At 40.8% G+C, this 27,002-nt stretch overlaps 1 protein-coding gene, 1 non-coding gene and 1 pseudogene across 11 annotated transcripts in view; all 3 read left to right on the top strand.

The window, feature by feature from the left end:
- The first annotated feature begins 14,274 nt into the window (after window positions 1-14,274).
- On the top strand, window positions 14,275-15,007 carry LOC132429025 (BOS complex subunit TMEM147 pseudogene; annotated as a pseudogene).
- Window positions 15,008-19,867: 4,860 nt separating this feature from the next.
- The window catches only part of CEP295 (centrosomal protein 295), a 48,552-nt gene continuing 41,417 nt past the window's right edge, over window positions 19,868-27,002 (top strand). For 8 of the 10 annotated variants that reach the window (XR_011246568.1, XM_069540919.1, XM_069540921.1 and 5 more), the window contains exons 1-4: window positions 19,890-19,985; window positions 24,061-24,200; window positions 25,295-25,495; window positions 26,653-26,777. Coding sequence is in view for 9 of the 10 variants with exons in the window: in XM_069540919.1 (XP_069397020.1) it covers window positions 24,084-24,200; window positions 25,295-25,495; window positions 26,653-26,777 (443 nt within the window). In the remaining variant the exon portion in view is untranslated. Of the gene's footprint in view, window positions 19,986-22,243; window positions 22,269-24,060; window positions 24,201-25,294; window positions 25,496-26,652; window positions 26,778-27,002 lie in introns of those variants that run through there. The other 2 variants (XM_060018099.1, XM_060018100.1) reach the window with 2 other exon arrangements.
- On the top strand, window positions 23,610-23,683 carry TRNAG-UCC (transfer RNA glycine (anticodon UCC)). Its single transcript has one exon. It is a non-coding gene; the product is annotated as a tRNA-Gly (tRNA).

Below are 27,002 nucleotides of genomic sequence, written 5' to 3'. Positions count from 1 at the left end.
GACCCATAATATAATGCTTTAGCAGGAAATTTATCCACAAGAAAAGAATATACTTAGTAAACATTTCTAAGAAAGCCTGAGCAAGCTCAATATTCTAGTATTCATTCATATAACTATATTCTTATTGGAGAAATAAACAATCACCAGGGGAAAATGAATAAATTTGACTGCATAATATATTGTTAACTTCTTTTTGGCAAAAACACCAAAAACAAGGTTGAAAGACAGATGAAAAACTGGAAAAAAGATATTGGCAATTTAAACAAAGATTTAATACACAAAGAACAAATCAATAAGGGAAATAACCATAATAGAGAAGTAGACAAGGAACACAATCTAGGAATTTGCACAAATAATGCATGTACAAACGGTCAATAAATCTATACATAAAAACATGCAAATAATCCCAAAATGCAAATGAAAAGAAAATTTTTTGCCTGTAAGATTACTAAAGATGAAAAGTATTGACAAAACGCTTTTTGGTGAGCATTGAGTCAATGGCACTGTCATGTACTCTGCTGACAGGAATATAAATTGGTCAAGTATGTCTTTAAAATTCATAACCTGGGAGTCAGTAATCCCGCTCCTAGAAATCTACCCGAAGGAAATCATTGCACTAGAAGATGCATGTTCATTCGTTCAACAGATATGTATTGAGCCCTTATAGGTGTCAGGCATTAGATTAGGAGTTACAGGTACTGCCAAGAACAAAACAAGTAAAATGCCTGCCTTCACAAGAGCATACATTATAGTCATGGGAGACAAAAGACAAATATAGAGTGTGTGTGTGTGTGTCTGTGTCTGTGTGTGTGTCTGTGTCTGTGTGTCTGTGTGGTGATAATGGTAAGAAAAATAAAGCAGGGGGGTAAGGGCAATAGAAAATGGAATGTGCTGTTCTTAGCAAGGTGATTAGGAAAGGCTCTCTGATAAAGACACTGAGCAGGGACTTGAAGGAAGTAGGGAAGCAGGGCCTAGGGATACCTGCGGAAAGATGATTCCAGGCAAAGGGATGAGCAGGTGAAAAGTGGGGTCAGGGAGGAGAGCAGTGAGACTGAGCAGAATGAGGGGTGGGGTTAAGTGGTAAAAGCCCAGGGCGTGGTGCTCTGAGACCACACAGGGCCTTGTCAATCTATGATAAAGCCACTGGGTTTGACCATCAGTGAAACAGGCAGAATTGGAGGGCTTTGAGCAGAGCAGTGATGATCGATGACTTGAGTTGGTAAAGACTCTCTGACTGCTGGGTGGAGAGTAGGCTGGAAGTGGGCAACAGCGTGAGCAGGAAGACCACTTAGGGTGAGATTACAATCATCTACATGAGATCTGATGGGGAAGGGGGACAGTGATGTGGTTGAAAGTGGCTGAGTTCTAGACATGTTTTGAAGGTAGAGCCAACAGGATTTCCTGACAGAGCAGATGTGAGTTGTAAGAGAAATAAAGAAGCCAAGGATGACTGAGACTTGGGGCTAAGAAGTATGATATTTATTGAAGTGAGGAAGTCTGTAGGAAGAGGGTGAGGTGAGGTCAGACAGATCGCGGCTTTCAACTTGCCACGTTTGAGATGTCTGTTAGACATCAAAGTAGAGCTGTCAGGAAGGCGCTTGGATATGAATCTGGAGTTCAGGGAGAAGTCTGGCATATAGATAGTTCTTAGTTCTGAGACCAGATGAGTGTAGATAGAAAAGAGAAGAGGTTTGAGATCTGAATCCTGGGATGCTCCAAAATTTGGAGGTCAGGAAGACAAGGAGAAACAGGCAAAGCGGACTGTGGCCAATGAAACAGGAGAAAACCCAAGAAAGTGGTTTCCTGGAAGGCAAGTGAAGAATCCCAAAAAAAGAAAGGAATGGCCAATACGTCAAAGGCTGCAAGAAAGATGAAGATGGAGGATGACCATTGAGTTTGACATCGTGACAGTCACAGTGACCTTGACAAGAACTGTCTGTGGAGGACCATGGGTGAAAATCTGATTGGAGAGAAAGCAGAAGTGGAGAAAGTGAGACTGGCAAGTCTAAGCAACTTTTCAAGAATTTTAGGTGTCTGGAGAAACAAAGAAAATGGGCTACAGCTGGAGGTAGAGTGACATCAGGGAAGATTTTTTTTTTTAAGATGGGAGCTATTATCTGATACCTGTTTGCTAAAGAAATGGTATAGCAGAAAGGAAAAAATAGCAAAGGAATTTAGGGAGATGAGATGGGATCTAGTTAACAAAAGAGGAGGATGATTTGGATAGAAGCAGATACAAAGAATTTGTTACACAATTGTTTTAATGGCAAAAAAAGAAACCAGAAATTGATGAAAAGTTTATCAACAGAAACTGGATAAGGGATTTTAGGGATCTAAGTGCAATAGATTAAAACACAATCATTAAAATTGATAGTGAAGATTCTGTATTTACCTACATGGTAATGTATTCATGTAGTGACATGGATCCACAAAAAACAAACCATTCATAAAAAAACAAAGCAAAATAAAAACAGTATCGTAGGAGCCTGACTAAAAATGGCTAAACACGCTTTACCTAGATGATAAGATTTGAAGATAGTTTTTACTTTCCTCTTTAGATATTCTGTGTTGATTTTGGGGTTTTTTTACAGTGAATATACAAAATTTGCTTAAAGGTATTTTCTCCACTTAGAGCAGCTACCATAAGACAGTGTCCAGCCCAGAAGCCCTCTTGGAGGCTTTGAATTGTAATTTACCACTTAATTTCAGGCCCTTTCAAGACTCCCCCTTTCCTATCAACCCCCTCCTTCATAAACATCAACTCAAACCCCACATCCGCCACTTAGTCACTTGCTTTTGAGCAATATATTTAACTTTAACAAGCGTGTCTCTTCACCTGTAAAGTAATGATTTTAAAAATTTGCCTCAGAAGGCTGTTGTGAGGATCAGAGAAGATATTGTAGGTAAAATGCCTAGTAAGGTGCCTCGCATATAACAGGCCCTAAATACTAAGCTGTTATTACCCGGATGTACTCCCTGTTTGCTTCCCTAGGGCAGGTCTAGCATGTTGTACACACGTAGAGAAGATGAGGAGGACCCGCTCTTATCAACAGCAGTGGCACTGCCTTTGCTTTTTCCTATTTCTGGTGAACTTTGTCTCTCTTCTCTTGTCTAATGGTGGGGCGGGGCAGAGGGTGGAGGGGACGTGAAACAAAACACATTCCCACGACTTCTCAATGGCCAGCAGACATTCTAAAATTTGACTAATCTGCCCTCTAGCGGTAAACATAATAATTTCTACCACTTTTCCCCCAACTGGAGTTGAAATAGAAAATGCCCATAAAGGCATAAAGGACAGCATCTGAGGTGCTCGCCTCACCTCCCACTACTGGTTCTGCCACCACCATGTAAAGAGAGGACAGTGCCTAAAACTAGCCCATTGCTCACTTCCTTGTATTAAGGTTTTGACGGTCCTTCTGAAAACACACACCTGTGCCTATGCCTATGCCTAGGAGGAGTGGTCTGCCTGAGAATCCTTTAGCTTGAATGTAGCCAGCCTGAGGAATGAGACTCAGTGGGATGAGTCAGGAAATTCCATGGGAAGTCAGCCAAAAAGTGAGCCATAAAGGGGTCCCCTGGCTATTCCAGATGTAAAGAGCAGAAGACAAGATGTGTAATACCAGGCACACTATTTAGTCTCTCTGAGCATGAGCTTTCCCATCTGTAGCACAGGCATGATGGTGATAATTCTGCTCTCAGTGAAATGCTTGCTAAGCCATAGATCATGTAACAGTTTTGTTATTTTAAGTCTCTCTGAACACGGTATATTGGGACTGGTGTTGAAGGTGAAAGAGGGGCACGTACTTAAAACAAGACACCCCTCATCTGAGCTGGGCTTTAGGACATCAGGGAATGGATTATAAAGTCATTAGGCTCTGTAGTAAAAGCTGTGGAGAGAGAGCACAGGATGAGTAGATCCCTACTGGAAGGTTTGAGGGAAATTTCAGTTGTGGAGTTCTAACAGTGAAGTCTTAGGAGCAAAGATGGAAGGGGAGGGAAAGAAAAGGGGGAAAAAAGAGCACAGAAACTTGAAACCTGAGAAGGGCTATTGAAGATAAGAGATTTAACTCACAGAAATAAGACGGGATTTTTCTAAAGGAGAAGAGTCAACAGGAGCCCAAATGTGGAACCCACCCTCATGACCTAATCACCTCCCAAAGGCTCCACCTCCAAACACCACCACAGTAGACGTTAGGACTTAATATATGAATTTGGGGGGGAGACAAACATTCAGTCTATACCTGAATTGTCTGCTTGGTCATCTGACCACAGATGGGGAAGTGATCATCATCCCTACAAAGAGGGCTCCGCGTCTTGTATCTCTTTATTCTCATGGTCTAATAAGGAACCTGGTCATTACAGGTGTTCATTAAATGTTGAATTAATGCATCTAACGAGGTACGACAATCATCTCATGAAATAATAAACAAATAGTTAACCCATGTGACATAGCTCTACGTATAACATTTTATAGGCAGGAGAAAACCAAGGGATAAGACTTCATGGATGAGGCAGGACATGAACTAGAACTGGAAGACATGGTATGGTATGAAAAGCACTTGCTACAACAGTGCCAGGAGTGATGTGACATGCCAAGCACGTTCTAGGGGCTTTACCCCCAGGAACCCATTTAATCCTCACTACAGCCTTGAGGGCAAGTACTGTTATCATCCAGATGCAGCCAGTCTGGCCTCAGGGTGGGCTCTCTTCCCCACTGTGCTGGGGACTGGTATGAGCCCCAAATCAGAGACGGGAGTGGTCACAGCACATCGTTGTCCAGCTGAAGAGCAGTGTGAAGGGTGTCATGAAATAAGTTTGGATGGATAAGAGCACCATCATAATAATAATCACATTTGCTTACTAACATTGTGTTGGTGTTTTGCAAAGTGCTGTCAGACGCATCAGTTTGGTCGACTCTAACACATTCCTGTGAGTTTGGCATGGTGGATATTATTATTCCTTTTTTACAAATAAAGGAACTAAGGCTCAAAGCTATTAGTGACAAACTCAAACCCTGAGCTCTGCTCTTTTTAGTGCCATATTTTGGAGGTTCTGGAAAGCTATTAAGAGACACTAGGGGGAGATTGGCTCAAGATGGTGGAGTAGAAGGACGTGCTATCCCTCTCTCGTGAGAGCACCGGAATAACAACTAACTGCTGAACAATCACCTACAGGAAGACATTGGAACTCAGCAAAAAAGATACTCCACATCCAAAGATAAAGGAGAAGCCACAATGAGATGGTAGGAGGGGCACAATCACAATAAAATCAAATCCCATAACTGCTGGGTGGGTGACTCACAAACTGGAAAACACTTATACCACAGAAGTCCACCCACTGGAGTGAAGGTTCTGAGCCCCACGTCAGTCTTCCCAACCAGGGGGTCCAGCAATGGGAGGAGGAATGCCTAGAGAATCAGACTTTGAAGGCTAGGGGGATTTGATCACAGGACTTCAACAGGACAGGGGAAAACAGAGACTCCACTCTTGGAGGGCACACACAAAGTAGTGTGCACATCAGGACCCAGAGGAAGGAGCAGTGACCCCATAGGAGACTGAACCAGACTTACCTGCTAGTGTTGGAGGGTCTCCTACAGAGGCAGAGGGTGGCTGTGTCTCACCGTGAGGTCAAGGACACTCGTAGCAGAAGTTCTGAGAAGTGCTCCTTGACATGAGCCCTCCCAGAGTCCGCCATTAGCCCTACCAAAGAGCCCAGGTGGCTCCAGTGTTGGGTTGCCTCAGGCCAAACAATGAACAGGGAGGGAACCCAGACCCACCCATCAGCAACCAAGCTGATTAAAGCTTTACTGAGCTCTGCCCACCAGAGCAACACTCAGCTCTACCCACCACCAGTCCCTCCCATCAGGAAGCTTGTACAAGCCTCTTAGATAGCCTCATCCACCAGAGGGCAGACAGCAGAAGCAAGAAGAACTACAATCCTGCAGCCTGCGGAACAAAAACCACATTCACTGAAAGATAAACAAGATGAAAAGGCAGGGCTATGTACCAGATGAAGGAACAAGATAAAACCCCAGAAAAACAACTAAATGAACTGGAGATAGGCAACCTTCCAGAAAAAGAATTCAGAATAAAGATAGTGAAGATGATCCAGGACCTCGGAAAAAGAATGGAGGCGAAGATAGAGAAGATGCAAGAAATTTTAAACAAAGACCTAGCAGAATTAAAGGACAAACAAATAGAGATGAACAATACAATAACTGAAATGAAAAATACACTAGAAGGAATCAATAGCAGAATAATTGAAGTTGAAGAACGGATAAGTGACCTGGAAGACAGAATGGTGCAATTCACTGCTGTGGCACAGAATAAAGATAAAAGAATGAAAGGAAATGAAGACCGCCTAAGAGACCTCTGGGACAACATTAAATGCAACAACATTCGCATGATAGGGGTCCCAGAGCGGAAGGAGAGAGAGAAAGGACCAGAGAAAATATTTGAAGAGATTATAGTTAAAAACTTCCCTAACATGGGACAGGAAATAGCCACCCAAGTCCAGGAAGCACAGAGAGTCCCAGGCAGGATAAACACAAGGAAAAACATGCCGAGACACATAGTAATCAAACTGACAAAAATTAAAGACAAATAAAAATTATTGAAAGCAACAAGTGAAAAATGACAAATAATATACAAGGGAACTCCCGTAAGGTTAACAGCTGATTTCTCAGAAGACACTCTGCAAGCCAGAAGGCAGTGGCATGATATATTTAAAGTGATGAAAGGGAAGGACCTACAACCAAGATTACTCTACCCGGCAAGGATCTTAATCAGATTTGATGGAGAAATCAAAAGCTTTACAGACAAGCAAAAGCTAAGAGAATTCAGCACCATCAAACCAGCTCTACAATAAATGCTAAAGAAACTTCTCTAAGTGGGAAACACAAGAGAAGAAAAGGACCTACAAAAACAAACACAAAATAATTAAGAAAATGGTAATAGGAATATACATATCGATAATTACCTTAAACATGAATGGATCAAATGCTACAACCAAAAGATACAGGCTCACTGAATGGATACAAAAACAAGACCATATATATGCTGTATGAATGGATACAAATGCTACAACCAAAAGATACAGGCTCGCTGAATGGATACAAAAACAAGACCATATATATGCTGTCTATAAGAGACCCACTTCAGAGTTAGGTACACGTGCAGACTGAAAGTGAGGGGATGGAAAAAGATATTCCATGCAAATGGAAATCAAAAGAAAGCTGGAGTAGCAATACTCATATCACATAAAATAGACTTTAAAATAAAGAATGTTACAAGAGACAAGGAAGGACACTACATAATGATCAAGGGATCAATCCAAGAAGAAGATATAGCAATTATAAATATATAAGCATCCAACATAGGAGCACCTCAATACATAAGGCAACTGCTAACAGCTATAAAAGAGGAAATAGACAGTAACACAATAATAGTGGGGGACTTTAACATCTCACTTACACCAATGGACAAATCATCCAACAGAAAATTAATAAGGAAACACAAGCTTTAAATGACACAATAGACCAGACAGATTTAATTGATATTTATAGGACATTCCATCCAAAAACAGCAGATTACACTTACTTCTCAAGTGCACATGGAACATTCTCCAGGATAGATGATACCTTGGGTCACAAATCAAGCCTCAGTAACTTAAGAAAATTGAAATCATATCAAGCATCTTTTCTGACCACAATGCTATGAGATTAGAAATCAATTACAGGGGAAAAAAAACATAAAAAACACAAACACATGGAGCTAAACACTGTGTTACTAAATAAGCAAGAGATCACTGAAGAAATCAAAGAGAAAATCAAAAAATACCTAGAAACAGACAACAATGAAAACATGATGATCCAAAATGTGGGGATGCAGCAAAAGCAGTTCTAAGAGGGAAGTTTATAGCAATACAAGCCTACCTCAAGAAACAAGAAAAATCTCAAATAAACAATCTAACCTCACACCTAAAGGAACTAGAGAATGAAGAACAAACAAAACCCAAAGTTAGTAGAAAGAAAGAAATCATAAAGATCAGAGCAGAAATAAATGAAATAGAAGCAAAGAAAACAATAGCAAAGATCAATAAAACTAAAACCTGGTTCTTGGAGAGGATAAACAAAATTGATAAACTATTAGCCAGACTCATCAAGAAAAAGAGGGAGAGGACTCAAATCAATAAAATTAGAAATGAAAAAGGACAAGTTAAAAAAGACACCACAGAAATACAAAGCATACTAAGAGACGACTACAAGCAACTCTATGCCAATAAAATGGACAACAAGGAAGAAATGGACAAATTCTTAGAAAAATATAACCTTCCAAGACTGAACCAGGAAGAAACAGAAAATATGAACAGACCAATCACAAGTAATGAAATTGAAACTGTGATTAAAAATCTTCCAATAAACAAAAGTCCAGGACCAGATGGCTTCACAGGTGAATTCTATCAAACATTTAGAGAAGAGCTAACACCCATCTTTCTCAAACTCTTCCAAAAACTTTCAGAGGAAGGGATACTCCCAAACTCATTCTATGAGGCCACCATCACCCTGATACCAAAACCAGATAAAGATACTACAAGAAAAGAAAATTACAGACCAATATCACTCATGAATATAGATGCAAAAACCCTGAACAAAATACTAGCAAACAAAATCCAACAACACATTAAAGGGATCATACACCATGATCAAGAGGGATTTATCCCTGGGATGCAAGGATTCTTCAATATACATCAATCAATGTGATACACCATATTAACAAATTGAAGAATGAAAACCATATGATCATCTCAATAGATGCAGAAAAAGCTTTTGACAAAATTCAACACCCATCTATGATAAAGACTCTCCAGAAAGTGGGCATAGAGGGAACCTACCTAAACATAACAAAGGCCATATATGACAAACGCACGGCAAACATCACTCTCAATGGTGAAAAACTGAAAGCATTTCCTCTAAGATTAGGAACAAGACACGGATGTCCACTCTCGCCACTGTTACTCAACATAGCTTTGGAAGTCCTATCCATGGCAATCAGAGAAGAAAAAGAAATAAAGGGAATACAGATGGGAAAAGAAGAAGTAAAACTGTCACTGTTTGCAGATGACATGATACTATACATAGAAAATCCTAAAGATGCTACCAGAAAACTACTAGAGTTAATCAATGGATTTGGTAAAGTTGCAGGATACAAAATAATGCACAGAGATCTCTGCATTCATATACACTAATGATGAAAAATCTGAAAGAGAAATTAAGGAAACACTCCCATTTACCATTGCAACAAAAGAATAAAATACCTAGGAATAAACCTACCTAAGGAGACAAAAGACCTGTATGCAGAAAACTATAAGACACTGATGAAATAAATTACAGATGATATAAACAGATGGAGAGACATACCATGTTCTTGGATTGGAAGAATCAGTATTGTGAAAATGACGGTACTAACCAAAGCAATCTACAGATTCAATGCAATCCCTATCATATTACCAATGACATTTTTTACAGAACTAGAACAAAAAATCTTAAAATTTGTATGGAGACACAAAAGACCCCGAATAGCCAAAGCAGTCTTGAGGGAAAAAAACAGAGCTGGAGGAATCAGGCTCCCTGACTTCAGACTATACTATAAAGCTACCGTAATCAAGACAATATGGTACTGGCACAAAAACAGAGATATAGATCAGTGGAACAGGATACAAAGCCCAGAGATAAACTCATGCCAACTATGGTCAACTAATCTATGACAAAGGAGGCAAGGATATACAATGGAGAAAAGACAGTCTCTTCAGTAAGTTTTGCTGGGAAAACTGGACAACTACATGTAAAAGAATGAAATTAGAACACTCCCTAACACCATATACAAAAATAAGCTCAAAATGGATGAGAGACCTAAATGTAAGACTGGACACTATAAAACTCTTAGAGGAAAAGATAGGAAGAGCACTCTTTGACATAAATCACAGCAAGATCTTTTCTGATACACCTCCTAGAATAATGGAAAGAAAAATAAAGAAATAGGCCCTAATGAAACTTAAAAGCTTTTGCACAGCAAAGGAAACTACAAACAAGACGAAAAAATAACCCTCAGAATGGGAGATAATATTTGCAAGTGAATCAACGGACAAAGGATTAATCTCCAAAACATATAAACAGCACATGCAGCTCAATTTAAAAAAAACAAACAACCCAATCCAAAAATGGGCATAAGGCCTAAATAGACATTTCTCCAAAGAAGACATTCAGATGACCAAGAAGCTCATGAAAAGCTGCTCAACATCACTAATTATTAGAGAAATGAAAATCAAAACTACAATAAGGTATCACCTCACACCAGTTAGAATGGCCATCATCAGAAAATCTACAAACAACAAATGCTGGAGAGGGTGTGGAGAAAGGGGAACCCTGTTGCACTGTTGGTGGGAATGTAAATTGATACAGTCACTATGGAGAACAGTATGGAGGTTCCTTAAAAAACTAAAAATAGAATTACCATATGACCCAGCAATCCCACTACTGCATATATACCCTGAGAAAACCATAATTCAAAAAGATACATGCACCCCACTGTTCATTACAGCACTATTTACAAGAGCCAGGTCATGGAAGCAAACTAAATGCCCATTGACAGACGAATGGATAAAGAAGATGTGGTACATATATACAATGGAATATTACTCAGCCACAAAGAGGAACGAAACTGGGTCATTTGTAGAGACGTGGATGGACGTAGAGACTGTCATACAGAGTGAAGTAAGTCAGAAAGAGAAAAACAAATATCGTATATTAAAGCATATATGTGGAACCTAGAAAAATGGTACAGATGAACCGGTTTGCAGGTCAGAAATTGAGACACAGATGTAGAGAACAAACGTATGGACACCAAGGGGTGAAAGCAGCGGGGGAGCCAGGGTGGTGGTGGGATAAATTGGGAGATTGGGATTCACATATATACACTAATATATATAAAATGGATAACAAATAAGAACCTGCTGTATAAAAAAATAAATAAAATTAAATTAAAAAAAGAGAGAGACATTAGGGTTGATGTATTATGTAAAGAGAACCACTGTAAGTTTTAGGCAGGGCAGGAATGCTTATAAAGGTCTGTCTGGCTGAAAGATTGTCCCATGTCATCACTTTCTGGAATGCTGAGGAAAAATACAAGTCTAACCATACAGAGATTGCAATAAGCATAAATTAATTCTCTCAGCTGTGCTTGGCTGTATTATAGAAGTGCAGAATTCTCCTCAATATGCCTGTTTCAACACATTACAAGCATTTAAATAAATATTTTACTCCATCTACACACAGTGACACCATATGCATTATATTATCAATACTCTGTTCCCTTTAAAATTGCTAGAATATCTTAGATCCCCACCTGTCTTCTTCCTGGTGCCAAAGATTTATAGCTGGGGTTCCTCCTTTCTGGAAAGTGTAACGGGTTTACCATATGTGTTGGATCTCTGGGGTAGCAGACACATCAATCGTCTCCTCAATAGTCATTTCTTCCTTCTTTCTGCTAATTTAAGCCCTCAGGAAGCCCACAGACTTCTGATGGCCACCTCACTAGCTCACCACTTATGTGGCAACCACACTTTAGACTCAAACAGGGCACTAGCTGGGAATAAAAGCCAGCAAGGAACGTGCAGGCTGTTGCACCTAATATGAGGTATTGTGAGAGGCTGTTCACATGTCTGCACTGCCTTTTCAAGGGTAGGATCATATCTGTCCTGTGCATTTGTTATATCCTCAATATCTGGTTCATCACTGTATCCTCAGTCAAAGTACTTGGTTGGCACTTAGTAGTTGCTCAATGAATAGTCAATGAATGAATGAATACAACATAGCCAAAATGCTTATAAGTGGATAATTACCGTCTTTGGGGGGAAGCACGCCATGCAACTTGCGGGATCTTAGTTCCCTGACCAGTGATTGAACTCAGGCCACAGCAGTGAAAGCGCCAAGTCCTAACCATTGGACTACCAGGGAATTCCCAATTACCATCTTATTAAGATGCCCACTATGTAGATACATTCCCAAGTTTCTGGGTGAGAGCTAATCCATCATAAAGATAACACCAACCCATCCTATTATTACCCTCCTGGACATGCTCCATCAAGGGAGATGAAAGGAACAATGGTTTCTCAGTTCTGTGCTCAATGCTTCATGTAAATTATAGATATTATAATCCCCATTTTATAGGTAAGGCAATTGAGTCTCAGAGTGACTGATATTCTAAATTCGTAAGTGGCAGAGCTGGAATAAGAACTCCAAATCCAGTATACTCTTTCAACCACACCATAAACCTATACAACAAAGTGGCCATGGTCTGTATTAGTAAAATGTAGGGCAGTTGTCCCCAACCTTTTTGGCACCAGGGACCAGTTTCGTGGAAGACAATATTTCCACGGACGGGGTGGGGTCTGGTTTAGGTGGTAATGTGAGCAATGGGGAGCGGCAGATGTAACTTCCCTCACTCGCCCACCACTCACCTCCTGCTGTGCAGCCCAGTTCCTAACAGGCCATGGACCAGTACCAGTCCATGGCCCAGGGGTTGGGAACCCCTGATCTAGGGGGTAGTATATTTTTCCCATTCCCTCACTTTTAGCCTGTGTGTGTCTTTAGATCTGAAGTGAGTCTCTTGTAGGCAGCATATATTTGGGTCTGGTTTTGTATCCATTCAGCCAGTCTACATCTTTTGATTGTAGCATTTGGTCCACTTATATTTAAAGTAATTATTGATAGATATCTATGTATTGCCATATTCTTAATTGCTTTTGGGTTGTTTTTGTAATCATTTTTGTTCCTTTTTTCTTCTTTGGCTCTCTTCCCCCATTTTAGATAGTGTCCTGGTCTGCCTCTGTTACTTATTCATATTATGATTCATTTATTTCCCCTTTTCTATTCCTATTTGGCAATAAATTACTCTGTCCTAAATTTGCCCCACATGGGGCTTTGTGTCAAGCAGTGTTTCTCAAACTTTAATGTGTGTATAAACTGCCTGCAAATCTAGTAAAAATGCAGATTCTGCCTCAGCATACCTGGGATGGAGCCTGAGAGGCTGCATTTCTGACAAGCTCCCAGGTGATGCCAATGCTTCTGGTCCTTGGATCACACTTTGTGTGGCAAGGGTGTAGATTATTGTTATATTCATAGGGAAATGGAAATCATTTTGGATGAAGAGCACTATGGCCAAATAATGCTGATTCTTGTTGTATAAAGGCTGGATCAGTTAAAGCAGGTCAAATGGCAGTAACAAACAAACTGCAAAGTGGACATTGCCTGCCCGGAGTCTGCACAGGTGGTCAAATTGTAGTATGATCTTTTATAGTTATGTATATGTTTTTATGTAGGATATTTACAACCTTTCCTAGTTGGTTTTTATAACTTAACTTTTTAAAATGTAGTCTTTACAACTGTTCTATAAGATAGGAAAGGTATTAGCGTCCCTGGCACATGGAGTGCCCAATAAATGTTGGGTATTTTCATCCCCATTTTATAGATAAAGATGGAGCCTCAGAGAGGTTAACTGTTGGTCAAGCAGATGTCCAAACCTACATCTTCTGACTCCAGCTGCAAAGCTCTTCCCCAGCCCACCTAATCCTCCTCAACTGCTGTGTACATGTCTGGGTTGTAAACAATTTCCTTTTTTCCCACTTTTCATTCAGACTTCCCCGTCTTTTTTTTAAGTATGTAACTCATGGTTTACACCCTCATGGCTTAATAAATATTAGTAATATTAATAAAAATCATATTAGCTGAAAAAGATTTAAAAGATGAAACAAAATTAATTTCCCTATTCTTTCCTCTCAATTCTCACTCTCCTTAAATAAATGGCCCAATTCCTCCCACCTCCGGATCTACCCACACACATTTTTTAAAAAATATTTATAGATTTTAAAAGCCTTTCCCAGCCCATCTTTCATCTCCTGCTGAGCACTCTTAATCTCACTTCTGTTACTGGCTGTAAATTATTCTGAGATATTATCACTTGTTAAGCTCTTGTGGTGTTTATGCCAGAGAGAGAGAAAGGCTAGTTGGCAGATGGTCAGATGGAAGTTTGATTACTTCTCTCCTTGCAGTGATTCCCTTTCTTCTGGACTTTATACATGAGAATTATTGAGGGCCCCCCCACCCCAACTTTAATGCCAATCTCCCATATTGAATGTGGATAAAGATGAAAGGAACTCAGAAAACAGTGGAACTGGCCGGTGGGCGCCAGGCCTGGGCTCGGGCGCCAGGACGCCGAGGCAGGGAGGCGCGCTCCGGCGAGCCGGGCGGCCGGCGCCATGACGCTGTTCCACTTCGGTAACTGCTTTGCCGTGGCCTACCTCCCCTACTTCATCACCTACAAGTGCAGCGGCCTGTCCGAGTACAACGCCTTCTGGAAGTGCGTCCAGGCCGGGGTCACCTACCTCTTCGTGCAGCTGTGCAAGATGCTGTTCCTGGCCACTTTCTTTCCCACCTGGGAAGGCGGCATCTATGACTTCATTGGGGAGTTCATGAAGGCCAGCGTGGATGTGGCAGACCTGATGGGCCTAAACCTTGTCATGTCCCGGAATGCCGGCAAGGGGGAATACAAGATCATGGTTGCTGCCCTGGGTTGGGCCACCGTCGAGCTCATTATGTCCCGCTGCATCCCTCTCTGGGTTGGAGCTCGGGGCATTGAGTTTGACTGGAAATACATCCAGATGAGCATTGACTCCAACATCAGTCTGGTCCATTACATCATCGCATCTGCCCAGGTGTGGATGATAACACGCTACGACCTGTACCACACTTTCCGGCCAGCAGTCCTCCTACTGATGTTCCTTCCTTAGCGTCTACAAGGCCTTCGTCATGGAGACCTTCATCCATCTGTGTTCCCTGGACAGCTGGATGGCACTTCTGGACCGAGCGGTGGTGACGGAGCTGCTGGCCCTCAGCACCCTGGCCCTGTATGTCGCTGTTGTCAACGTGCAATCCTAGGCTTGGTGGCCCAGACTTTCACGTACCTTTTCCCTGTCTCCAGGTTTCAGTGAAGTAAACAGTATTTGGAAAAAAAAGAAAACAGTGAAACTGTTACCATCAGAGAAACATCTTAAACTGCTCCAATCCTGAACGGCTTCCATTGCTTTTTAAGGGGCAGCACTGCATAGCGACCAGTCACACTAATGTTGTTACTGCCTAGGGGAAACTCTTCCTCTTGATCATTGCTTATTAATGTTCATTCCTAGTGGGGTAACAACACTAGAAGCTAAACCTATATACCTATCCCTAAGCCAACAAAATACAAAAGGACCTAATTAAAAATTAAACCCTGACTATATTCAATATCTTGTAATAACCTAGGAAACAAAAACAGGAATGTGAAAAGATATCTGCACCCATGTTCATTCCAACATTACTTACAACAGCAAAGATTGGAAACAACCTAAGTTGGATAATGCGACTGTAATAAATATATATATGTATATATATAGGAAAAAAATTAAACCCCAAACACTAATAAACACATTTCAAAGGTTTTTTTGTTTGGTTTGGTTTGGTTTTGGTTTTGCCTCCTGCAGTCTGAGATGAATGTATTAAAATAAAAGCCACAAAAGAACATTTATGGCATGCTTTGTGCTAAGCATTGTCTTAGGAGTTTTAAACCTCACAACCTTTTGAGTACTTTTACTACATCCCTTTTAAAGATGAGAAAACTGACTTCTCAGGAGGTTGAGGAACTAACTCAAGGTCACAGAGTTGCTAAGCCAGAAATTTAAGCCCAGGCAGTTGGACTGTAGGTCCAATATCTTAACTTTGATTCTATGCTATTTCCCAAGATGCCCAGATGTCGTTTGCCTGTGAGAATTTAAATGTAAACCTACAGCCTCTTTCAATTTTCAAAAATAAGAGAAACTCCTATTCAAAGCAGCTTAAGTAAAAGGTCAGGGAGAACTTAATGGCTCCTACCAGTAAGCTTTAGAAAGAGCTCACATCAGGGATGGCTGGATCCAGGCACTTGACAACTGTCAGGATTCTCTCTCTGTGTTCCTGGCTGACTGTCAAACTTATTCTTTCAGACCAGCTTGTGGGTGACCACATGGTGGGAAATCTTGCTGGGGAATCTCCAGCTTCATATCATAACATGAGCTCAGAGAGTTAAATATTCATCCTGCTGACTCCAGTAAGAAAATTCCTGTGAAAGACTCTGATTGACCCAATTTAGATTATGTTCCTATCCTTGGGTCAATCTCAATGGCAAGGGAGATAGAGAACTGTGATTTGCCCAGTCTGGGTCACATGCCTACCCCTGTGGCCTGGAGGGCTGGGTCTGTATGAGAACAGGAGAGGAAGTTTCCTATATATAAAATAGCTGCTAATGTATCTAACATGGTTTTGGAGTTTGTAAGTGCTCTTTTTTTTTTTTTCTTTTTTGCTGTACGCGGGCCTCTCACTGTTGTGGCTTCTCCTGTTGCGGAGCACAGGCTCCAGACGCGCAGGCTCTGCCGCCGTGGCTCACAGGCCCAGCCGCTCCGCGGCGTGTAGGGATCTTCCCGGACCAGGGCACGAACCCGTGTCCCCTTCATCGGCAGGGGGACTCTCAACCACTGCGCCACCAGGGAAACCCTATAAGTGCTCTCTTTGATTCATGCCTTTGAGTCTCACAACCAGCCTGTGAAGAGGGCTGGTCAAGTATTACTAAGGAAACGGTGGTGAATTAAAGATGGCCGCAGATTTTTTTGTCACTTCATTGAGAGATGGCTTTCGTTTCCCCTTCACTTGAATTTGGGCTGGCCCTATGAAATTTAATCAGTACACTGTGGCAAAACTTACTATAACTATTTCTCAGCCTTGCCTTTAAAAGGACTCGCAGTTTTCACTTTCTTGCCCTGGAAATAACTTATTCTTTGGACACCCTCTTGAAACTCAGCTAGTAAGAAGTCCAATCCACATGGAAGGGGCTCATGAAGGCACTTCAGTCAACAGTTGCAGCTAAGCTTTCAAATGACAATCAGGATCAACTGCTAGTCATAATGAGTGAGCCATTCTGGACATTCTGGGTTGGCTTGGTTGGCAACAGTAGAGAATCAAACTAGAAACTAAGGCTCATTGGCTTAGTGTCCTACAGCTGGAAAGTCTCAGAGTTATGATGCTAAACCAAACACTCTGACTCTAGGCCCACTGGGCTTTCTTTGATTCCTCAGTGCCTCCTATTAAAATCATAACAAGTCGTAATTCAAAACCTTCAATTGTAAGATTTCTGCCCAGGATGGAGGTAGAGGAAGTGATGCATATAATTCATTCATTTATTCATTCATTCAACCAACATTTGAGAAGCTCTATGTGGCAGGCAACTGAACAAAATGCACTCCTGGTTCTTGAAGAATTCAGAGTCTAATCAACAGAGTGCCTAATAAACAGGTCATTTCAATAAGAATTGATAAGTGCCATGATGGGGAATGTGCAGGGTGCTCCTGGAAAACATGGTGGGCACTAAAACTAGCCCAAGGCATGAAATAATGGGCACACCTTTTGTTGGGTGTGGGAGAGTATCTATGAATCTGTGTTGAGGATGTTGAAGAGGTATGTTTAGAATAAATACAGCTATTCATTAAGATAAATGTGACAGGAAACGGATAGGGAAGCAGGGAGGAAGAACCCCAGTATTTGGGATAAATACATGAACTCTAGTCTTGGTTGTACCCTTCCCTTACATGTGCTCTTGGCCAGGTCACTGAATTTCTCTGTAACTCAGCTTCCTTGTCTGTAAAACCAAGTTGGATCACACTATTTCTTCTTCATCTGCTTCCTCTTTTTTTTAACATAATGGTTTCTCTTCTTTCTTGATATTTTAAAAATTTTATTTATTTGGTTGCACTGGGTCTTAGTTGTGGCAGGGAGGCGCCTTAGTTGCAGCACATGGAGTCCTTAGTTGTGGCATACAAACTCTTAGTTGCAAGATGCTTGTGGGATCTAGTTCCCTGACCAGGGATCGAACCTGGGCCCCCTACATTGGGAGAGCAGAATCTTATCCACTGTGCCACAACGGAAGTCCCCACACTATTTCTTCTTTGTGTACTTGACAGTTCCTTTCTCCAATTCCTTTAAGTCTTGGTGTTCCTCAGAGTTTGGTCCTTAGTTCATTGCTCTTCTAATTCTGCAAATTCTCCCTAAATGATCTCATCCACTTTTATAGCTTTGGTTATAACTCATATGGAAATGAAACCTGAGTCTATACGCTAACCCAGTTCTGTGGGCTGTCTACCATTGTATTCCTCTTCTTGCTGCACGTCATTCCACAAGCACATGAAGCCCAACATGTCCAGAGCTGAGCTCATCACCTTGGCCACTAAACTGACTCCCACTTCTGACTCCTCCCTTGGTTACTGGCAGCACCATAATAGTGCTCCTCAAGCCAATGACCGTGAAGTTAATTTCACTCTCCCTTTTCCTTTAAACTCACAAGCAATTGTTTGTCAAGTACTGCTTATTTTGCCACCTAAATATTTCTGGAATTCATTCTTTTTTCAAGATATCCCAGAAACGGCTCAAATTTAAAATGTTCAAAACTTAACTCATTTTCCCTTCCCAAACCTGATCCTCTTCCTGTGTGTTCTAGGAGAATGTTATCCCCATCCACTCAGTTGCTAAATATGGAACTTGGGCATCACCATTGATTTCTCCCTCTTTTTTGCCTTCCATAACCAGATAACCATCAACTCCCGATGTCTGACCTCCTATTTGTCTCTTAAATCTATCCACTTATCCATTCTTATTGTGATCATCTTTCACTTCCTGCAGCAGAATCCTAACTGGCTTCCCTGCCTTGGCTTCAGTCTTAACTTCCTCTGACTTCTCCACAATGAAGCCAGATCTGATCATATCAGCAACTTCCCTCTCCCCCACTCCCCATTTTCCAATTCTTTGATTCCTGGCATGTTTCACCCTCTAGACTACAAAATCTAGGATGGGGTCATAATCCATTCACCCTTGTCTCCCCTGCACATAGCACACTGTACTTGGCACAGAATAGGTGCTCAATAAATATGAACCCGTGCTCATCCCCCTTTCTGACTCTCCGTTATTTACAGCAGATAAATCCTTGACATGTTCTAGGTATGGCAGACCTCTGGAGGCACAGAGTATCATGATACGGTTCACTGTTGCACGAGTTGAAAGCTATCAGAAAATAACTGCAAAATCAATGTATCTACTAAACAAAAACAGACCCACAGACATAGAGAACAGACTAGTGGTTGGGGGGGGCAGGGTAGGGGAGGGAATGAATGGAAATCTGGGATTAGCAGAGACAAACTATTATATATAGGATGGATAAACAACAGGTCCTACTGTATAGCACAGGGAACTATATTCAATATCCTGTGACAAAGCATAACGGAAAAGAATACGACAAAGAATATATGTGAATAACTGAGTCACTTTGCTGTACAGAAGAAATTAACACATTGTAAATCAACCATAGTTCAATAAAATTTAAAAAAATAAATAACTGCACCGTAATAGTACCACATGAATTGCACAGCCAGTACACAAAAGGATGCGTATCCCAAGGAATCTTCATGATGGCACTAAAGACTAACGTCACCCTCATGGCTCTGGGTAAACGTGTTCCCCTTTCCGGACCTCTGTTCGCGATCTGCAAAATGAGCACGTGTGAGAGGTGAGGTAAAACCCGTGAGCCGCCCCCGGTGTGAGAAATTACCGGGCCGATGGAGGGCCTGCGCGTGCGCGTGCGCAGGGAGCGGGCTTTCCGGCGCGGCAGTCCCGGCGGCCCCCGGAGGAGGCGGGACGAGGCGGGTTCCCGCGGTTCCGCCGCGCCATTGGCGGGCGGTTTGAATGACGGAAGTGACGGGAGCTCGGCGATGGCCGCCACGCAGGCGCACAAACGGCTGTTGGGAGGCTGGTGTGTGGCAGCCGCCGAGACCTTCTCTGTCTGAGCCGCGGTTCCTGAGTCCGGGGTCCCGTTTCCCGGGTGAGTGACGGCCGCGCCGGCTCTTTCGCGGCCGTGGGCGTGCACGACTCCCCGAGGCCGGGAACCGGGAGTGTGCTTTGGATGAAGGGGGTGCCGCGCACGCAGCACGGCCCGCGGTTCTCCGGCCTCGGCGGGCCGCGGGCCCCGGCTGGGGTCGGGCTGGGGTCGGGCAGGCGGCCGGGAGGGGCGCCGGCGCAGCGGGCACGCGCGTCCCGACCCAGACCCGCCTGCTTCGTGCGAGAGGTCACTCCGGGGCCTTTGGCGCGGGTGGCTTTGCGCCTCCTCCCGGGATCGGGTCTCGCGGGGTCCCTGAGCTTCCAAGTCAAGGCGGCCGGGAGGGCCTTCGCGGTCGCTACTGCGAATGCTTCTGGCTGCGTCCTGCCCACCCTGCCCCCTGGTCACCTGCGGAGTGGCCTCAATCCTGGTAGCCGTTTAAGAGCACTGCCTGGAATTGTTTCATGCGGAGAGCGTACTCTTTCTCGGTGTTTCTCACCTTTAATTTCTTAGATATTAAGTCCTGCCACAAACCCGAGCTTTTACAACAGTGGGGAATTTTGAATCTTTAATATTTAGAAAATATTTGGCAGTTTATATTCGTTAAGTCACATAATCATCAGAACAACCTGTTGGACACGATATTGTGATTCCCCTTATATAGTTTAAGGAAACGAGATCAAAGTGACTTAAGGGTCTTTCTTCTTTAAAGTGGTAGTGTTGGGCCTTGAACCCAGATCTTCTAAGTCTGGTATATGTGATTACGATGTGCCAGCTGCCATTTAATCCTCAGGACAAAGTCTTGCAAGATAAGTAGCATCACCTTTATTATTTGTCAGTTAGAATACATACAATTTGAAAATCCATATTGATATGAATAAATACTAAAGTGAGGGATGGGGGAAACTCTTTCTTACAGTAGGATTCCAGTTGGTAAGTGTAGAAGGAATAATGGAAATAGAGAATACCTTTTGACAAATGCCTTAGTAATTGTTTCAGGCAGTCATCAATGGATACTAAACTCAGTTGGTAGAAGTATGGTGAGGAACATGATATTTATATAGCCTCAACTATCTCCACCAAATACTTAAAAAGGAAAAGTAGTATCTACAGTGGATAAACCTGTTAGACACCTCCTTCATCAAGTGATCAAAATTTGCATCATGTTAACATCACTTACCTCCTGGTGTGATGCACTGAGAAGGGTGCCTAGTGACTTCTGCAGTGGTCTTGGCAAAAATGCATAACCTTAGTCCAAACACAAGAAGGGATTAAACACATCCACATTGAGGGACAGTCTGCAAAATAACTGGCATCTTTTAAAAATGTCAAGATCTTGAGGGGAAAAAAAAAAACAGACTGAGGAAGGTCTCAGATTAGAGGAGTTGAAGGAGGCAAAACAACCTTGGCAGCCATTAGAACGTAATTCATAGACCCTCAGCCCCTGTGTTCTGAAGTCTGTTTGCATGGATGCTTTCTATGGACTGCTCCTAGTTAATGACTGAGCCTGGTGTGGATGTGAAGGCAGGCCCGTTCCTAAGACAAAAGGGATTCTGGCTTAAGGACTCCCCAGAAGTCTTGCGGAACCTTCCTTAGACTGCATGGCAGTCTAAGAGGCATCTATCCAACTTTCCCTTCCTCTATGGACTGCTCCTAGTTAATGACTGAGCCTGGTGTGGATGTGAAGGCAGGCCCGTTCCTAAGACAAAAGGGATTCTGGCTTAAGGACTCCCCAGAAGTCTTGCTGAACCTTCCTTAGACTGCATGGCAGTCTAAGAGGCATCTATCCAACTTTCCCTTCCTCCTTCACTCAGTGTCTGACTTTCATGGAAGTCTGAAATGCTCCCATCTTTTACCAGCTCCCTCCCCATTTTCCCTCACACAGAATTTCCCCTAATAAAATCTTTGTGGGTTTCCTCCTATCTTGGCATCTTGCAGGACCCAGAGTAACACAACAGTCAAAGGATATGTTTCCCTTGGCTTGGGTCCTGGTCCAGAAAATGGACCTTAGTGGGATAATTGACGAAATTTGAATACTGTCTGTAGATTAGTTAAAAGTATTGTGGTAGTGTTAATTTCCTGGTTTTGGTCATTGTACTACGATTGACATTTAGAGAAGCTGGGAATTCTAAGTCAAATTATTTCCAAATAAGTTCAAAAATTAAGAAAATGATATACAAAAGAAAACAGTTATTCTATCACATGTTAGGAGGTAAAAATAACAAGTGTATTATGTTTTCCTGTAATCCTCTAGGAAATGAAATGGATGGATACTCAAAACACTGAAAAGTTAAGTTTTTTTCTTTTTCGTTGAGGTTTAACTTAGAATTAAATACACAAACCTAAGTGTACTGTTTGAGGAATCCTTACATATGTATACACCTGTTACACTTGTGTAAAATCATCATATGGATTAAAATATGGAATATTTCTAGTACTCCAGCAGGCTCCTTTGTGCCCCCTCCTTCTCAGTAGTCTCAGAAAGATGACTGACCCCTATTTTAACCTATTTCATCATGGATTGGTCTTCCTTGTATTTGAATTTCATGTAAATGGAATTTTATAATATGTCTCTTTTTTGCTTTTTTCTCCTTTGGTACTATGTCTGTGGGACTTATCAGAAATTAGTTTTAATAGTTTGAATATGAGTGATTTTTCAGAGACCTTCAGACAAATGAATAAAGATGCATTGTGAAGACAATTTAATCTTGCTCAATTTTTTTCTTCTTTGTTTAGTTCTTACCTGTTTTTCAGTCCCCACTCGCAAAATATACTGGCTTAAACAGAATTTTCCTCACTCTATATTTTAGCATTTCAGAAAGTTAGGAGCCATGTGGAGTAAGAAAACGGGATTCTTCCCTTGGTTCTGCCAGTAGATATTGTCACTTGGGTCAAGTCGTTTAACTTAAGAGGCCTTTGTTTCTTCTTGTCTAAAATAAAGAGAACAATTGGCACTTTTCCAAAGTTTTGTGCGTACATTACCGAAGCCTTGTGAGTATCAGCTGAGTGGGATGCACTGGAAAAGATTACTCCTTTTTTGGCATCAGATTGTAACAGTGACCACATATATGTATGTAGCACTTTACATGAATTAACTCATTGAATGAGTCATTCATTCATTCAGTCAACACACTGAAGGACCTGCTTACATGCAAGGCACTGTTTTTAGGCTATGCACATAAAACCATGAATAAGATCATTCCTGCCCTCATTGAGCTTACATTTTGGTGGAGAATTCATTGAGAAAGTATTAGTTGCTATTAGATAACCGCAGCTTCTTCTGGCTGCTGTTTTTACACCTGAGTGAAAGCAGTATCTATCCACAGCGTGTGAAATAATGCCTGGTAGTTGTTATTCATTGTTATTATTTTAATTTGAATACTAAAACTAAAAAAAAACTAGAGCCTCGGTCCTTTAATTGTTAGGAATCTAACTAGAAAGGGCAAGCTGTAATTGATGAAAAACGAGAGGAAGGTGATACCAAGACAGCATAAGGTTAGTCCCCATATGAATGTGAAGGTAATATTCATTACAGGTGGGCAAGTCAGGAATGAGTGGTAGGTGGGTGGAACAAGAATCACTGGAGGGCAGCTTCAAGGAGAAGTGGTGCTTAAGCTTCGGAAAGGGAATTCCCTGGTGGTCCAGTGGTTAGGACTCTGCACTTCCATTGCAGGGGGGCCCAGGTTCGATCCCTGGTCGGGGAACTAAGATCCCACATGCTGCGGTGCAACAAGCCCACGTGCTGCAATTACTGAGCCTGCGTGCCACAACTACAGAGCCCTTGCACGACACCTGCTGAACCCTCACTCTCTGGAGCCTGTGCACTACAACTAGAGATAAGCCCGCACGGCACAACAAAGAGCCCTCACACTGCAACGAAATATCCCATGTGCTGCAACTAAGACCTGATGCAGCCAACAAACAAATTGCTATTTGTAAATAAGTTGGACTTAGTTTACCCAAACTATTTTATTTGCAAGTACACAGCCCTTTAAATGGTAAAAAATATTAATATGAATTTTAAAAATTATTCTAATCTTTGCTGCCCTACTTTAATAGATATATATTTTTTAAAAATCAGAACCTTCGTATTTAAAGTACTACATGAAAATGAAGAGAAAGGTGGTGAATGCCACCGGCAAGCTGAGATTGAGTCCTAATGAGGAAGCCTTCATTTTAAAGGAAGATTATGAAAGAAGACGAAAACTAAGATTGCTACAGGTAAGATTTATTTGGAACATAGTGTCAAATTCTTTGTCTTCCCCAAATTATCAGTATTTTTTACATTAGAGTGTTTTAAATAAAATGTAGCATTTAACAGTCTTTTCTGGCTGTACAAGAGCCCTGGTTCTTGCGTACTAACTAATTTTGGAACATTTGAAAAGTATGATGAAACAGTAAATATACTGAAGAAGAGTTTGAGGATAAGGACTGACTCAGTAATTATTAGGAAATAGTTCATTTTTTGAGATTATTAAATATTTAGCAATAATTTTCTTTTCTTTTTTCTTTATATATATGTATATGTGTGTGTGTGTGTGTATATATATATATAAAATGTATATATGCAATACTTATTTCCCAAGATCTTCCCCCAATAAATTTGCAGAATACATCATCTGACATAAAGGCAAAAAAAAAAAACCCAAAAAACAAAAAAAACCCAAACAAAAAAACCTATGAATCAATACAAAAACATAGGCCAACATCCCAACCGCATTGCTGAAAATAGTCATTTTAAAAATCATATGTAACTGATGAAGATTCGAGCAAGAATATTTGAATGACTTTGAAGAAGATTTACTTCTTCAAAGATAATTAGCTACTGAAATAAATTTATTCAGAAGTTGTCTATTCTTCGTCTCTAGGAGTCTTTTTAGAGTTACGTAGTTAAGTCTTTGTGAAACATTTTAGGTGCCGTTCTGTCTAGAATTGGGGATGATGTATTACAGATACGGAATTCTCATCTAGATCTTTCTGTACTTGTCTGGGCTATAAATTTTATTGAATCATGCTTACCAATTTAGCCTCTTGTATGGTATTAGAATGATAATGGCAGTCCGATTAGATCTCTGGGGAGGGAACATAATTGCTAATCATGGAACTTTAGAAGTAGTCTTGAGATTTTAATTTTTCCTCCATCACTTGGATTTTCTGCTTTAAATAGGCCTTATCTAATATAATATGAATATTCAGGAGAATTGATGTAGCTAATACGTAAAGAGAATTCATTTAAGTTCCTGTTTCCAAATAGCTTTTCAAAAAAGTTGCAGGAAGCCTCTTTTCATAAAATGTGTTAAATACTCATCCTTCAGGTTCGAGAACAAGAAAGAGATATTGCTTTACAAATAAGAGAAGATATAAAACAGAGGAGAAATCAGCAACTCACTCGTTTGGCAGAAGAACTAAGGACGGAATGGGAGGAATCACAAACTCAGAAAATAAAGAACTTGGAAAAACTGTATTTGGCAAGTTTAAGAAATATGGGAGAGGGGCATCAACAAGCCAAAGAAAATGTAAGTGAGCACTTATTTGACTATCTTCCTGTGGTAGTGATACTTGTTAAAAGCAGATTACAGTTGTTAGACACTTACAAAAATGTTTTCATGTATAGAATTTGCTGTGGGCAGCCTGAACTTTTTTGTAAATTTAATATAATTTAAGAATTCTGCTAGGTTCATTTCCTAGTAAGAGTCATGTCAAGAATAATCTGTTTCCAGTGATGTTTAAGTTAACATTATTCTCTAACAAATTTATGGTTACCAAAGAGGGAAGGTGGGGGGGATAAATTAGGAAGTTGGGATTAATATATACATAGTACTATATATAAAATAGATAACCAACAATGACCTAGTGGATGGCACAGGAAACTATACTCAGTATTTTGTAATAACCTATAAAGGAAAAGAATCTGAACAAGAATATATATATGTATATAACTGAATCACTGTACTGTATACCTGAAACTAACACAACATTGTAAATCAACTATACTTCAATTAAAAAAAAAAAATTATTCTCTTCCAGTCCTTAACTGTCTGTGTAAATAAAATAATAACCTTCAGAATTAGAAGTTGTTATTCATTTCAAGGATTTTGGACAGATTCAGTGGAGTGAATTCAGATTTCTGGTTTCATTTTCATTATCATTCATTATTCCTCGTACCTCCAAAACGGGTAGTGGAGTGTGTATACACTTGAGTTCATTCACAGACAGTAAAAATTCTTTGATGACTTTCACAAAGGCAAAGTAGAACTTAACTCAGTATTTAAGACTGCTCTCTGACCTTATTTTGTTGCTTATTGTGCTTTATGGTTGGAAAATGCTAGATTGTGGTCCCAGAGGTAGTCACACAAAATAAACAAGCTGGGTTCCAAAGAAGGCATGTCTTTGTTACCAAACTTTTAAGGAATAAGAGAACTCTTTAAAGAATGTGGCAATCGAAATATTCTTGGTCCTTGGTTTTAGTTTGTGTTTTTTAGTAATAGCCATAAGTTCTGACATCAGATTTTTGTAGCTTTATTTATGCCATCATTAATTTTGTGCTTTAGTGCAGTGTTTCATTTGAATACACCGTCATGATTTTTGCCCTTGCTGGGTACCACCCATATTATCATATATTTGACATTTTAATCCTGTTTAACATGACATTTTAAGTAATATTTGTTTTTAGGAGCCTGATTTAAATGCTCTGGCACACCGGGCAGCAGAAAGAAAAAAAAAAGCAGAAATGAGGCATAAAGAGGCCCTGAAAGTACAGAAAAATCAAAAAGAAATGTTAATGAAACAAAAAACCTGGTAAAGTAATAGCGATTTTTACCATATTCTCCACTGAAACTGATGTGGCTGAAAGTAAAGGGTACATTGGATACTTTTTAAAAGTCAGTATATCCATTGTGTTTGTTAAACTTGGTTTAAAATAATGCAGTGGGGGAGTGGTTGCTTAGATGAACATACTAACAAATGAGCTTTCTCTTCTAGTCTGACTGTAGTGGCAATTACTAAGTTTCTGGAGAAATGTAT

This window comes from Delphinus delphis, chromosome 8 (assembly GCF_949987515.2).
Source record: "Delphinus delphis chromosome 8, mDelDel1.2, whole genome shotgun sequence".
In the NCBI taxonomy this organism is placed as follows: domain Eukaryota; kingdom Metazoa; phylum Chordata; class Mammalia; order Artiodactyla; family Delphinidae; genus Delphinus; species Delphinus delphis.
This window is presented reverse-complemented; position numbering and strand designations above follow the sequence as displayed.